At 40.2% G+C, this 16,128-nt stretch overlaps 1 protein-coding gene across 1 annotated transcript in view; it reads left to right on the top strand.

The window, feature by feature from the left end:
- Positions 1-16,128, top strand: part of ITGA2 (integrin subunit alpha 2) — a 69,393-nt gene that overhangs the window by 46,566 nt on the left and 6,699 nt on the right. Inside the window, exons 16-27 of the mRNA XM_026865794.1 lie at positions 582-721; positions 1,674-1,825; positions 3,137-3,247; positions 3,848-3,930; positions 4,746-4,887; positions 6,550-6,642; positions 7,704-7,780; positions 7,879-7,962; positions 11,014-11,116; positions 11,941-12,051; positions 12,582-12,686; positions 13,002-13,115. Coding sequence (XP_026721595.1) covers positions 582-721; positions 1,674-1,825; positions 3,137-3,247; positions 3,848-3,930; positions 4,746-4,887; positions 6,550-6,642; positions 7,704-7,780; positions 7,879-7,962; positions 11,014-11,116; positions 11,941-12,051; positions 12,582-12,686; positions 13,002-13,115 — 1,315 coding nt within the window. The remainder of the gene's footprint in view (positions 1-581; positions 722-1,673; positions 1,826-3,136; positions 3,248-3,847; positions 3,931-4,745; positions 4,888-6,549; positions 6,643-7,703; positions 7,781-7,878; positions 7,963-11,013; positions 11,117-11,940; positions 12,052-12,581; positions 12,687-13,001; positions 13,116-16,128) is intronic.

Below are 16,128 nucleotides of genomic sequence, written 5' to 3'. Positions count from 1 at the left end.
AAGAAAATTATGTTCCTTGGAGTACCAGCATTTACTTAGATTTGATTAATGAAGATGCTCATTTCTCTTTCATTCTGCCATTTGATTTGATTAATGAGTTTCACTTTAATCAAAAGTGTTTGTTTTTACATGCAGGGTTCCTTTGAAACTGTTCTTCAAAATCTTGATTAATTACATGCAAGTTGTTTTTCTGAAAAATAAGATTATTAATTAAAATGAAGAATTACCCTTCTTTCCCTTCCCAGAGGAGAGATCAGTACCTTCCCTAAAGGAGCAGAAGAAGGTTACTTATCGGGAAAACAGGACAAGGGCTTCATTCTCTGTTATCTTAAGGGAAGGATTAGAGCATTAGGATGAAGCTATTCATCATCCATTAATTTGACATGATAAATTATTTATTGTCATTACTGAAAGCTACTGTATTAATAAAATCACATATATACAAAGAAAAATAATTTTACCAGTGCTATTAAAAAATGTTTACATTGAGAAATCAATGTTACATTTATAGATAGTAATAGCTTCTATGTTACCCAGTTGTCTTGAAAAATCACACACAACCTTTTAAAAATTTTTTTCAGGTCACAAAGCATTGCAAATGTGTCCATAATTGCCTCATTTAAACCTGAGAAAATCAGCCTGCTGAACAAGAACACAGAAATAACGGTCCAAATATGTTTTCAGGCTACATTTAGACCTGCTAAGAGAAATAATCAAGTGGGTAAGAGTATTTCAATGACTTACATTAATTTCTTCAAAAGTCCATTACGTGAATGAATAGTGAAAATTCTAAAGATATATTAGATTAAATGTCAAGGAAGGTAAAGTCAATATAAAACTTAAGTGCTTGAGAAGGTGTTTTTAAGACCTACTTTCATCACTGGCTCCATAATCTTTAAAAAGTGAGGAATTAACAGTATAAAGGATAGCTGTATCCTTGGTGTTCAACAAACCCCAGAAAATATAATTACGAGAAGCTGATTTTTCTTCAACCTGCTGGTTTCAACAGCAGACTGCTGACTTTGCTTCTCTCTTCAGGAAAAAACAAACAAAAAAAGAATAAATTCCATAGGCTCAATGCAGATCTCAGTGGGGAGAAACTCATCTTTTCAGAAGACAGGAGAGCACCAAATATTTCTGAGACCAACACTGGCCTCTCATGAAGCTATATACTTAAACATTGTGGATAACACCATGCTTCAGTGCTGTGATTGTGAGCTATAAAACAATGGTGAACTTCCACAGCGTATTAGTCATAATATGAAGAGAAGACAACAGGAATTATTATGTGATTGAAGAGAAGATGCAGATTATAGTCTTCTCAGAGTTCAGGGATATTGTTGCAAGGCCCCTTTATCTAGCCGTAATCCTGGCCCTGCTGACTGGCTTCTTGCCTGAGCTGCAGGCTCAGACATCTGCAGTGGAGACTGGATTGATTGCCATTTAATGTGCTCTCTGTGGATGAGAATTTAGGATTTAAACCTGTTTGACTGCTTTGGAAAACACAAGAGAATTTTTTTTTATTTTGAGACTGCTCTGTGTTTATCAAGCTATGAAGAAAATAAAATACTTAGTGTGGTTTGGAAAGCCTGGTCACTCTGTAATCTTGAGTGCATTAATGAGATCATGAGCAGTCATACTCAGCAAAAAATGTACTGTTATTCTTCTTGCAGCTATAAAGTACAATGCAACACTGGATGCAGATCTCCAGTCTTTTAGAGTGACTTCTAGAGGGCTGTTCAAAGAAAATAATGAAAGGTACATGCAGAGGAATCTTGTGGTACGTCATGAGAAGAACTGTGTTCATGATATCTTCAGTGTACAGGTAAATGCAGTTGCAGCCAGTTTTATGTGACAAAATTAATCAATGTCTTCCTCTGATCATTTTTTTGTCTGTAAGGTGAATTTCATGTATGGTGTACTCAGTGATTTACATTTCTCAAATTCCCCACAACTGAAAAATACTTAGTAAGACTCTGATTTCAAATAAGCTAATAACTGGCAAATTCAGCACAGCTTTTTAGGGTAGAAGAGGCAGTTCTTAATTACGTAATTCAGCTCTGACATAACACCGAGCCTGTAGTCCATAGTTCCAACAGATTTTAATTTCCCTCTTAGTAGATTCTTCTGTAAGAACTAAGACATATACGCAAATGTTTTTATGAGCATTTCAGGCAGACTTCTGGTGCACGTTAGCCCTAATATACACTGAGGAAAAACATTAAAATAAGCAAGTCCCCATCTTTCTCTAGAACCAAAGACTGAACATGGCTGTAAGAACTGCCTTAAGCACCCTACATGATGATAGGTCACATAAAGGACTTCAACTCCTGCTTTTCTTTGCAGTGCAAATATCTTTGACTTTGGAAAAGATGAGGGGTAATGTGTATGAGTTACTCGTGGGGAGATTCTGATTAGACACAAGAGGAAAATTTTTCACAATGGGAAAATCAGCCATTTAAAATGATCTCCCCAAGAAAGTGGTGAATTCCCAACACTGGACACTTTTAAGATCCACGTGGACAGGGTTTTGGGCCATCATGTCCAGACAGTGCTTTTGCCAAGAAAGCTTGAACCAGGTGATCCTTGAGGTTCCTTCCAACCTGATATGCTGTGATTCTGTGATTGTTGATCACATTTAGTGCCATTGTGGAGCCATGAGCTAGAAGGGTATTCATGCAGTACTAAGAAATAGAGGACACGTGAGGTACACTGTGGTTTAGTGTTGCTCAGGCCCAGCTGCTCTCTGCAATAGTAAGGCAGAGTGGAATAGGAATTTGATTTGTGCAGCCAGGTGAGAATGAAAGTCACCTGGTGGTGGCTTTTGAGGACCATGTTCTGCAGCTGCAGAGAATCTGCATGTTTCTTAGCCCTAGAACTGACTGATGAATAGTGTCTCCAATGATCTTAGGAAAACAAGTTTTATCATGGACATGGCACTAAAAGCTGTTTAGCAAGAGGAGCCCACATTAGGCAATCCCACAAAATTATTTCAGTCAAGAAATTAAGGTTTGTACTGTTACTTCATTTTTAGAGCAAGTATGATTTTACTGTGCATTCTCAATTTATAGTAGAATTACAATTTTTACCCTGTTTACTGTGCTGAGAACTATCATCTGAACCATGTGTTTTACAGGAACCTTCCGATGCAGTAAATTCGCTTAGTTTGCGCATTGACATTGGTCTTGCAAATCCTGGCTCCAGCCCTGTCCTTGATATATATTCTCCTGTATCTGTGGCCTATAGTGTAAGTATGCAGATTTACTATTGAAAAACACATGGCTGTACAAGTGTCCATAATGTGTGGCCCCCACAAACACCAAAGAGGTACCTGCAAGTGAAAACTGGTGTTTCAGTTAATTCACTGGGCTGAAAGCAGGCACCTGGCAGGGGTGTCCCCTGGTTCCTTTTATACCTTTATCTGTATTGCATGGGCTTACTCACACACACACATATCAGCCACCATGGCATTTGAACAAGCATGCTCACTGATCCTTGTTACTGTTGATGTGAACTTCTAGTTGAGGGCAAAGATGAACTATTTTAGGTTAGTTTATCCTGCAGTAAAAAGAGTACAGAAAAGAGAGATGGAACCCCTGTGATTAAATCACGTTTGTTGTGAGTTAACAATAACTGCCTGCACCGTTCCTATGGATCAATTGACATGTAGCAACATGTTACTCAGTGTTAACTTGTTCATGTGTAAGAGTTTTTAATTCCCTTCAGAGAGATTTTCTTAACTGCAAGCCAAGAATGTGCTTCCCCTCAAAGGTGTTCGCACTCTACTGTCTATAGATAATTTTGAAGTTGGGCCCTGTAATTCAGAAAATGTTTTTGGTTTTCATAGATTCCTTTTATTAAAGACTGTGGTGAAGATGAACTTTGTATCTGTGATCTTGTTCTGAGTGTTCAGCAGAAGGCAAATGATGGGTAAGAGCTGAATCAGTGGCATTGTTGGGGTCAGGTGCTAAGTTTTCACCAGTTGGTTTGTCTGCAGGCTTTGGATGAATTTCTAGATGAGAATGTCTTTCTCGTTCTACTTAGAAATAGCAGAGATAAAAAAAGCAATAGCATTTCTGTCTAAACCAATCAAGGAAAAAGAGGTATAATAGGAACACAGATATGGAAGTAACACTCTTGTCAGCTTAGACAAACGCAAGTTTTGGTACCTTATGGATGAGGACCCAGTGAACATTCAGAAGAATCATGTCTGGCTGGCTGCTGTCAGGAATGGGATCATTTTGGGAAAGCAGCAGCAGCTGCAGCAGCCATCTTGGTCCCTTCCACAGGGAGCAGTGAGGAAGCTGCAGCAGGCTGTCCTGCTGGGGACCTGAGGTCAGCCATTCGGGCAGCACATATTCCCAGTCCACATGCAGGTATACACATACATGTACAGTATACAGAGAGACAGGGCTGCCTCTTCCTGGAGCTGCCATCTGGGTCATCTGCCCACTCTGCCCACCTCCCCACCAGGGTAGAGTGCTTGAAAATTCAGCAAAGTGACTTTGACCAAACATAATCAAGGTCCTGCACTTTGAGAAGATGCTAATCCCATTCAATTTTAAGAAACACCATCACAGGGTTTCTTATGTCAAAGAGTTTAGAAAGCAGAGCGTTTAAGGGCATAGAATGTAGGAAATGTCTTGCTGTGCTTGTTGTTTGTTGTTGGCTACAGGCAACACATTTTCATGATCCACAGCTGTTCTAGTACCTCTGTTTAAAACAATGGACTTATTTTCCAACAGCAAACAGCAGTTTGTTGTCAGCAGCAAAACCAGAAGATTAACGTTCAATGTGAAATTGAGAAATAAAAAGGAAAATGCATATAACACAAGAATCCAGGCTACGTTTTCAGACAACTTGTTTTTTGCTTCATCATCTTTACCGGTATGTGATACCCAACCTCACCATTTCTGTTACTGCCACTGATTTTCGAGGTTCTTGGAATTTATTTTTTTTTTCTTTCTAGTAGTGCCTATCCCAGAAAAGAATGTGTGTGCAAACTTCTATCCCAATTTATTTTCTTAGATACCAGAATTATTCCCTTCAGCATATCAATTTATTTAGGTCAAGGAGAGACACTGCCAACTCAGCATAAAAGTTGGCAACCTGTTGAGTTTGACCTCACCTCAGTATTTCAGTCACCTTTTCCTCACTTCAGGTTTTGGCACCCACATCTTCTGCTTGACTCCCAACAACATGCCTGAATGCAGTTACTGCACCACAGGAAATTTGTATTTCATAAATCAAGCATGCAGCGTCACTGATGTGCCTTAAAGCACAGACCTTAGATTTAGAAATAGTGTTACTGTCAAGGCCATGTGTTCCAGTTAGACAGTTAATCAGATTGAAATGATTGCTATACCAGAAGCTCTTCTAATGAATTTTGTCTTAGAAAAGGGGAAAGAAAGGAATTATATACATACTATTTTGGGGAATGCAGTAAATCTATAATCTCCACTGTTGCTCCCAAACAATTCTTGAAGGATGAAATCCAGACCTGAGTCCTTAATGTGGTCAGGCCACTACTGGAGAGGTGCATGATCATCCTAGGGGTAAAATCCAAAGCAATCCCTACACTGAAGGGAGAAAAGGGATAGGAGCATTCATTGCTGCCCAAGAGCAGCATTTTCCTGAACAATGAACTGGCAGAAGTACTCCACACAGTGCTGAGAGTACCCCTCTACCTCCCCATCCTGTTGTGCAGCAAAACTGCTCATTCCACTCATGCCAAAAGACGACACTGAAGCTAGGATTTTCTCTTGCTTTAAGAGCCCATTTGCTTAGAAGTGTTTCAGTCTGCAAGTGAAGCTTTTGACCAGAAATGTGCCTACTTCAAAACAGGAAGAAAAGCATAGGCTGAGAATGTATGGGTGCTGTGGGTGCTGTTTTTTTTTTTTTTTTTTTTTTTTTTTTTTTTTTTTTGGTAGCATAATTCCTGAATGGTAAATGTCTGCTAAGGTTCTTGTAAAAAAAGACAGTACGTTTGTACATTTAAATGAATTTTTTTCAAAGTGATGATAACTGGCTATGGTCTACAAGTTTATCTTTACTGTGGTACATCAAGATGCAAAGTATTCTGCAAAGCAGTAAATAAATACTTATGTGTTGTAGGTTTTCCTACAAAAAAATAGGAAAAATTCATCTCTGCAAACTAATCTCTACAGCGAGAGTACCTAACTAGCTCTCAGGTCATGTAAATGTCTACAGAAGGTCTGTAAAAAAGCACTGTAGATTTAATTCTGGATGTGACCTGTACTCTCTAGCTTCTATTCCTTCTTCCAAGCCTAGCATAAAATTCGAACAAGATCATTACAGCACACAAGAAATCTCATGGGACTGGTCCTTGTCCAACCTTTCTCCAGCCTGTCTCTTAGTGCTGCCTATGCCCCACCTATATGCTGCATCTCTAGGAATTACTGCCATAACACCTATTTGTACTACTCCTTAGCATAAAACGTGTCCTGTTCAAAATACAGACTGGGAACTTCCTCTCTGCTTTATCAAAACCTGATACTAAGATGACTTCTCTGTTTGTTTCCTCTGCAGAGTGATGGGACTGAAGTCTCGTGTCAAACGGGAACAACACAAAGTACAATCATTTGCCAAATAAGCTATCCTGTTTTCAGAACAGGACAACAGGTACAACTAGTGTGTTTAAACAATTGTGAATGATGCCCAAAAGCTTTTTTTGTTGTTGTTTTTCCCCTAAATCTGCATTTACTCCTGGTGAGCATTTCTTAGATTTGGCAGCACTTAACTTCCCTTTGGGTTTCAGTGGCATTAAAAGAAGCAAACTAAGCACTAAACCCTTATGACTGCCTGCCAGATTAAAGGATAAAAGGCTCTTGAAGCATATTTGTCTATACCTATGGCTTTCAGATGCTACTATAGCTTTTTAACTCTCAGAGGGTGATGGCTGGGAGCAGAAGCAGAGAGCATCATGCATAGCCTCCTGGGAACTGAGGCAATCTCTGTCAAACACTTCCTGCTGCATGAACCTAGGGTATCTCTCTCTTCTCATCTGTGAATCTGATCTCTCCAAGGAAGCAGTTTGCTTTGAGAGGAGATAGGTGGTCCACAAAGCCCTAGGACAGATTGTATATCCTTTTTCTCATATACATCATAATCTGGGGATATCCATGGGTTTATGGAACTTAATCTCTTATTCCTCGAGGGCAGAACAGAAATAGGCTTCCAAGCCTCTAACACAATCAACTGGAGCAATAAGAAACTTGCTAGAAAGAACAGAAACATGATGTTCTGTGGCATGGAGAGCAAAATAAAATATAAAAAATATATATATATAAGGTTAACTTTGTTCTGAGCCTTTAATAGCATTGGTGAAAGTGGACCTGTTGGAACAAATGGAAGAAAAGAATAACTACAAAGCTTGTCTTAGTGCTAGTGTTTAAAAGCATGTAATTGAAGCAATCCCGAACACCTTTTGTTGCAGCTTGTAGCTAGTTATACATTTTTAAAAACACAAATAGTCATGCTTGTGTAACAATGTCAATTTGTAGGGGAAAGTGAGAACAAAGCAGTTCTGCAGTATTAGAAATTACTGAAATATTACACAGAAATCAGTGGAGAATTCAGGTACAGGGAGCAATTGTTGCACATATGAATATGTTGCTGTTGGGAAGTCCTTTGGATGTTGTACCATCAACTAATGTACACTGTGTTCCTTGTTTCTTCCATAGGTATCCTTTGATATCAGTTTCGACTTTAACTTGAGAAATCTTCAGAATGTGGCAATTCTAAGTTTTCATGCGCTGAGGTAACGTATATAATCATATGAAAGTAAGTTAGGTGTTAATAACTTTTTTGTGTAAAATAATATTAATACACCTGGCTTAAATGTGTTTTGATGAACAGTGAAAGTAAGGAAGAGCAAGAATTGGACAACCAGGTCAGCTTATCAATTCCATTGCGATATGATGCAGAAATTCACTTCACAAGGTATGCTGAATTTGTAAAGAATCACTGTCATTTTTTCAAGGCATTTGAATATAGTAACAGTCTTGAAAGGACACTGAAAAGTTAGTGAAACTTTGTTTTCATTTTGGAAGTCATAAGAAATTCCCACTTCATCAACAGCAGCAGAATTGTATGTTCTTCCAGTAGTCTTACATGTGAAAAATTATGGAATGTGTAGTAAGAAATTGTGGATCCATGTTTATCTCTGAACAATTGTTACAGATGCTCATGTGAATGGAAGTGTATAAAAACCAAACAGTACTTATGGTTTTGATAATGTAATTAGTATGTACTATACAGTAACGTTGGGCCTCTGGGCTCAGATATAGTAACATTACATCAAATCTGGAGTTAGTGATCAAAACCAAACAAAAGAACAACGGAAAAAAAAAAATCATGGACATATCTGCTGAACCTGGACCAAAAATACAAACTTTTGTTAGAAGTTTGAGATAATGATTTGAACTAATAGCAGGCAGGTTGGGACTGTCACAAGAGGGATCCTTTACCCCAGGAAGGGCAGTTGGTAAGGAGAGACAGCTGGGCAGGCATGGGCAGAGAGACAAACAAAAATCCCTTTAAGACTGATCTTGGTATCATGCCCCTGAAACCTCTCATCTTCAGCCCTAGAAACCCCTGGTGATTTGAGCTGCACTGAAACAGTAATTAGTCTGTTACTGTTCCAAAGGAGAATTATTTCAGTTACAGTTTAACTTAAATGAGAACTGACACAAAAATACACTGGTTTGACCTTTGACTCAAGATAGGTTATTTAACTTTTCATCAAAGAAAAGATTTATCTTTCCCAATTACTGAACTTACAGGATAAACTACATGTAGTTACATTTGATGCACTTGGTCACTAGTTCCTGGTGAAAAAATGCTTTTGCATACCAAAGCATTCCAAAATTTATAAACAAAAACTGATAGAAAATAAATAGTAAATATTCAAAGAATGACAGAAATTTGAAAAAGAGGAAGCTGCTCAAAAATGCACAGTAACAATGAATTTAAGAAATGAATATTCAAAGATCACTGTGACTCCAAGAACTGTTGGCTGACCTGAGCTGGAATAGGGACCACAGTACAGAAAATTACTTCAATAACCCACTTTGAAGCAGCAGTCTCAGAATACTCATTGGCCCTGCCTTCACCGTGGCTAGGTGCAGCAATTCTGGAGTCATTCAGAATTTTTCTGCAGATTATTTTAACTGCGGAGAAGCATTTGAGTCAATGATTAAAGTTCTTTCAGCTCGCTAAGAAAGTTGCATGAGACTTCAGCAGAAGCAGAGCATTTGTTACTAGTTAACCAGTGGCACAGAGACTACCCAAGTATTTTACTAGGGAGCTAGCACGGCAACCTAAGCAGCTTCCTAGGAAACTGAGATGGTGCAAACTTGATTCAGCAGATTTAATGGGCTGAGAAATATGAACAGAAACTCCGTGCTTCAGAAAAGGCCAGGCATGGAATCTGTAAAAGCATTACTCAAGGAAAAATAAAGGTTTGAATTCAGGTGCATCTTCTGAGTATGAGAAAATGCAATTCCATATGCAAGTCAAGACATGAATGAATCCCTTAGTTATTCTTGGAGATCAATCAATTTAAAAGAACTGAAGGAAATACACATTAAGCCAAGACACAATTTTAAATGCTTCCCTTGGAGTTAGCTCATTTTTATACTCTTCCACTTAGGAAATAACTATCTGAAGATAGTTCCTTCTTGAGACAGGTAATGTAGCCAAGGAGCAATCTCTTAAAATACAAGGGTTGAGAAAAAATGTCATCTTGAAGTGAAGCCTTTCTAAGGAAAATCTCCTAATCTGAGTTTCCAGAAGAGTCCAGAAGGGAATGAGTTTACTAGTGACTCCTACAAGGACAAGGAAGCTGATTACTGTGCATCCTGAAAGGACTGGATATTTGAGCAGTAAGGAAGCAGCAAATCCATCACAACACATTTTCCTAGGAAGCCTTGTGAGGCGGCCCTTCAAGGAAAAGGCCCATGGGAGAAAGTATGGAGGATATAAAAATTCATGATGCAGTATGGAGGAGCACTTCTGTGAGACTGCACATGTGTCAGTTTGGGATTCTACACACAGATGTTGCCCAGATTAAATGGGGAGAGCAGCACTGGTAAAGATTTGCACCTTGTACTACAGAAAGTTATGGTGTAGGAATCATGATAGCCCCTGCTCCTTATTAACTCATTCCCCAGATTGATTTTTGACTGCTCAAATCAGCCTCCTAATGAAAGCTAATGATGAAAAGCAGGCACAATTCTGGAATGGTTCAGCAGAGGAGCTGCTCACAGGTAGCAGCACATCGATGGGATGTGCTACAGAGGGATGCTTTCACTGTCTTTGATAATGGTCCCATCTGGCTGAGACCCTCGAGCATTTATGGGCCCTTGCACCACATACTTCCATCACACACCTGTAATTTCATGCTGTGGTGGGGTGCAACCACCCTTACGTTACTTTGGAAATTTTGAAACCCATAAATATTAAAGAAAGTGGCCCAGAAGAGACTGAGGGCTACATGATATGTACCATGCACACAAGCAGAGTGCAGTGTGTGTTTCCACACCCAGGCAGTGTGGAAACAAGACTGCCTGTGATCTATGGCATTAGGGCCCAGGATCTCACTCAGAATCTGTTGGCATTTGCTGTTATAGGTGTACCAAGGGGGACCATCGGGGAGCCCTTTCTGAGGAGGGAGGCCCCTGCAAGGCTGAAAGTTGCAGTTTGTGCTTGGGAGAGGAGCCTGCAGTATACAGTGAAACACCATGGTGTGCAGGAGGCTGAGCAGAGCCTGTGCCTTGTGCAGCCCTCCTGTCACCTTCACATGCTTACCGGCTCTGGGCTTCAGTACACTGTGTATTTTCTTAACCAACTTTGTAAAATTCAAACAGCAGTACAAGTGACTGATTTTTAGTTTGGCTGTACTTATGACCTGTTTCACAAAGCACATCAAGTAACATACGTTTTCAAAGCAACTGCCAAATTGAAATTTATTGTTTTATGGTTGTTAACTAGGCTTGCCAACGTCAACTTTTATGAAGTATACTCTGGTCATAACATTCCTTCCACTGTGAATAATTTTGAAGATATTGGCCCGACATTCAACTTCTCAGTTAAGGTTCGTAAACATTTCTGGTTCTGGTTCGAGAGGCTGCCTTACCTCCTCCTGTGGCCTGCTCCCAAAACCTAGTTGAAAAAACATTCCTGATTTCACTGTGTGATTTTGATGTTTCTGAATCAATCAAGGGAAAAAAAGTTGCAAGTAGCTGGGGGATAAATGCTTACAGTCTTTCTAAGGTTAAGGATGTAATTTGCACTTACTGCACAAGTAGAATGGGCGAGGGACTGGTACCTGCACTGTTTACATATTTAGAAGATGGTTAATGCTTAACTTCAGGCCAAGTTAGACTATTTTCACAGAGTGTATTTGTCTTCTGCTGACTTGGTAAAGGAAAGTAAGTCTTTGCAGGCTTGAACTTTAAAATTTGAAATTTGGCAAGGATCAAGTGCACAAACCAGATGCAAGAACTATCTAGATCACAGAATTTATTACACAGCTCAGAAAATCTTAGATCCAAATATGCAATGTGGAAGAAACTTAAATTATGTTCCATTTACAATCCTGTAACTGCTACTCTAAAGAACTAAATAACAGGCCTATTGCCTCTGGCAGGAATATTTGCTTTTCAAAACATATTTCATGCAGTTAATATGAGCTTTGCTAAGGAAACAGGCTGGGACCCAAAGCTACACAGTATACTTTCTGCTTTGCTATTGGCATAATGTAATTACTACCCCACTGAGTGTCTTAGTACAAAAAACATTGATGCAGGAGGAGTCCAGTTCTTCCATACTTATCCATAATTTCTGATTGTCTTGCTGTATCAAGTAACTTATGCCTACATAAGTATAGCTACCTCAGTTGAGTTATGTGATTTGCAGGTAACAACAGGAAGTATTCCAGTAAAGATGGCATCTATAAAAATCTATCTTCCAGAATTGACCAGCAAAGATAACCCACTGATGTACATAACTGCAGTCACCACAGATCAGGTGAAGAACTGAATTACGTAAACTGCTATGTTTTGGGGTTTAATCAGTACCATAAACATATTTCCCTCATAGTGTGGCTGAGATTCATAGAATCTATGCCCTTTGTCCTTGTGCCTTCCTCATAAAGGAGAGGGGGAAGACCACGATGTCAGCAGTATACTAGTCTAATACCTGGCAGATGCGGATTACCTTTACAGTTCACCACTGACTTTTCATATGACTTTAGAACTCTTCAGCTAGGTCCTTCTCCAAGTTCCTGGGAACTGTATAGTAAATATGGAATATTTAGATTGGGACAAAGCCTTCAGGTCACCTAGGGGGAAAAACATTATCATAAGAGCTGTTTAATTCTGACCAAAACCACATACCATCTCTTAGTTTCCTAAAGTATCCAGTCTTCCACAAATAATCCAGAATTTACAATCTAGCCTTTCACAGCCACCATCTCATTCCAGAAATATATATTATTATGATGCCTATAAACTCCTGAGTATTATGTCATCCAATTTCATTCCTGCCATCTTTCCTAGGCTAGAGGTGTTACCTGTCAAGCTCAGATAAATCCGTTGCAAATAGGGAAAAGACCTTATACTGCATCTTTCACAAAAGAGAACTTCAGAACTTCCAAAGAACTGGTGAGTAAGACTCAGGGCTGCAGTACCACAGAACAGGGTGATCCTTAGAATCCCACTGCTGTACCTGTGGGAAGAGCTGCGGTGGGGGTGGCATTCCTCACTCACAGTGCAAGAATGCAGCCTATGGATGTTCTTACACATACTGCATTTGCCTTAGATAGAAGAAAAGGTGCATGTTCTTTACAGCCTGCAAGCACTTCATTTGTATACACAGAATGGCAACGGCAAGGGCAAAAGTCTAAATGTTAAAACAATACTTGTTAAAGTGTATTTTTAATGCATGCTGTTGCCTTTCCTTGCTGTTTACCCTGGAAGAACTGTAAGAATGTGAAATGCAGTACCATCTCATGCAAACTGGAAGACGTTATGCTGAAGGGAGAGTACTCTCTGAATGTATCCACCCGAATCTGGAATGGAACCTTTGCTGTCGTGAGTATCAGCTGTATCTTCATGAAGGATCTAGTACTCAGATAACTTCTGATATTATTCGAAGTTCAGTAAGGAGACCTTCCTTTACACTGTTGTGTGTGTTTCTCAAGATTGCAAACTTGAATTTAAGAGTCAAGTAGTAGTAAGGCTGCGTAATGGAGCTGATAACCTACAGTCCAGCACAAAACCTTAGAAAATGCTATGATAATGCAATCTTCACAGCTGAAAAAAACATTTTCTGTGTCTGTTAAATTAATTCAAAGGGGAACTACAGTTTCCACAAAATTCAGCATAAGACAGCAGAGTACAGTATTGTCATAACCTGGAAAAAAATGCTGCTTTTAGGTTTTGAACATCACAGCCCACATAGTGATCATTTTAAGTCACATCAATATATCAAGAGCCTGTTAGTGCTGCCAGTTATATTTGTTAGAGAAGGTGTGGAAATTTTTTTTATTGATTTTTTTGTTTTTATTAGAGTTGGTGTCAAGGAAACAGTCCTTGCTTAAAGACCTACAGGATGCTTAAAAATAACCATCAATGTCTTGACTTTCCCATTTTAAATCACCATGTGTCCTCCAGGATACAATTCATCATGAATTACCAGACCTTTGAAATGAGACCATGTTTGCTTCTTAGCTAGGCAACCAATCAAACTGTCTTAGAGTCCTGGGTTTGCCTAGAGTATCAGGAACATGATGCAGTCTCCTTAGTTTGTCTGGCAAGTCTTATGGCAGGTATTGACATTTAACAGCAGGGCTGTTGTCAACTTTAGCATTCAGCTTTTAAAAGGTCAGGTTGATAATGTAACATAATTAGGCAAGCATCTGTTTTTAAAGTTTGTAATTTTCAAATCAGTTGGGTCAAGACCAATTGTTAGTATGAGTGTGCAGGAGGTGGAGACCTGAACAAAAGCTTGCTACCCTTACAAGAAAGTGAGTGGAAATAACTTCTTTACTACTGGGCGATGGGAGGGAAGGATCACATGTCACAGTTTTCCTCTCATCTCTCATTTTGTTATTTTCTAATTCATTGTCAATGTTCAGTGCAAATAATCTTGCAAACACTCAATAACGCACATAATCAGTGGCAATCAGTCATTGCCCAAGAAGGGGATAGCAGGCTTACTGGTACCTGCTAAGGAAAGCAAATAAAGATGTGTTTAGGAATTCAGGAGGTGCTTTGATTAGTGCTCAGGTAGGTTTCTAAACATTTAGGAGGACAGGACAGACCACTGGGGTGGATGGCTATAGTTCAGGCATGCGATAACTATAGGGATGATCAGTTTGGTGTGCACTGGCTGCTGCAGACCCATGGTTGCTCACGTTCCATGTCAAGCCCACCATACGTAGCCCTGCCACAGAGAAATCGCTGAGGCAAAATAACAGCAGGCATTGCATTTGGTATGGCTTGTGAGTGCTCCTGTGCTCCCACAAACCTGAGGCTGTTCCTAGTGCTACTGTAAGAAATGGGGCTCTCTCTGCCTGCTGCATGGGGAGAAGAGCAGCAGTGAGATGGCAGTGTCTGCACACCCATCTTCCTCTCAACACATGCACAGAGGGCACCTTTTCAAATGGTAATTGGCTTAAGATTTTTGTCATTGCCTTTGTTTAAGCTGAGAGAGCAATGTCAGAATTTGAGCAGTGGAGAGGAACAGATAGCAACAGGAAAAAATAAATGGGGTAAACAGAAGCATTGGGTACAGGTGAGAGTGGGGAAAAAAAAGAAAGAACATCCACTTTCAATTTCTTCCAAAGGCCAGAGATACTCCCCATCTGTCTTTAGTTCCTATTTCTCCCTTTCTCACTGTTATTTTTCCCCCCATCGTTTCCCTGCTAGTAGCAGTGACAGCTTTGAAATTATAACAATGGATATATAATTAACTTCTGTTTTACCTGAACTGTATGTTAAAGAAAAAAAAAAAAGTTCTCCAGTTCATTGCAGTCATCATTTGAGCCCAGAGGTCACCTGAGCAACACACAGCCACTCACTCACCCCTTCCCCCTCAGGACTGGGAAGGAGAAACTAAAGCAAAAGGCACAGGAACAGAGAGGGATGACTCACCCATTGCAATCACAGGCAAAAGACAGACTCCTGAGGGGAAGGAAAGAGAACATCAATTTAATTCAAGCACTAACACCAAGAACAAAACTAAGTCTGGATTACTGATACTTTATTACTTCCATAGACACATTAGCTTGGGAGATCATTTTAATTTTCTTAATACTGTGTTGTGGTTTGAGCTCAGAGGGTAACTTGAGAACTACACAGCTGCTCACTCACCCCTTCTCCCTCCGGACTGGGAAGGAGGAAATAAAGCAAAAGTCTCAGGAATGGAGATAAGGACAGGGAGCGATAACTCACCCATTATAGTCACAGGCAAAAGACAGAATCATTAGGGGGAGTAAGAAACAACATCAATTTAATTCAGACACTAACAATAACACTTAACAGAGTAGGGCAGTGAGAAGTATTATCGCATCTTAAAAACACCTTCCCCCACACTTCCCTTCTTCCTGAACTGTTTTGCTCATGATTTCTCTACCTTCTACCTGGCCCTAGTGGCACAGGGGGCAGGGAATGGGGGGATGTGGTCAGTCCTGCCACTTCTTCCACCTCAGCATCAGTGGTACTCCTTTCATTCTTCACTTGCTCCAGCATGGTTCCCCTCTCATAGGAGACAGTCCTCCACAGACTTTCTCCAACTTGAGTCCTTCCCACAGGCCGCAGTTGTTCCCGTGCTGCTCTGGTGTTGGTTACCCCGCCATGTTGCAGTCCTCCCAGCACCAAACTACAAGAGTGGGGACTTCTTCCCACAAGTCATGGCGTTCTTCAAGTGCAGTCACCTGGTCCAGTGTGGGGTCCTCCATGGGCTGCACGTTGGCATCTACTCCACCATGGGCCTCCACAGGCAGCAGAGGGGTGGCCCTGCTGTCTTTCCACAGGCTGCAGGGGAGATGCACTGGCATACCTCCCCCCCCCCCCCCCCCCCCCCCCCCCCCCCCCCCCCCCC

The sequence above is a fragment of the Athene cunicularia genome (assembly GCF_003259725.1).
Source record: "Athene cunicularia isolate RWA chromosome Z unlocalized genomic scaffold, athCun1 chrZ_part1, whole genome shotgun sequence".
NCBI classification, from domain to species: Eukaryota; Metazoa; Chordata; class Aves; order Strigiformes; family Strigidae; genus Athene; species Athene cunicularia.
The sequence above is the reverse complement of the archived record's forward strand: the minus strand, read 5'-3'. Positions and strand labels throughout refer to the sequence as shown.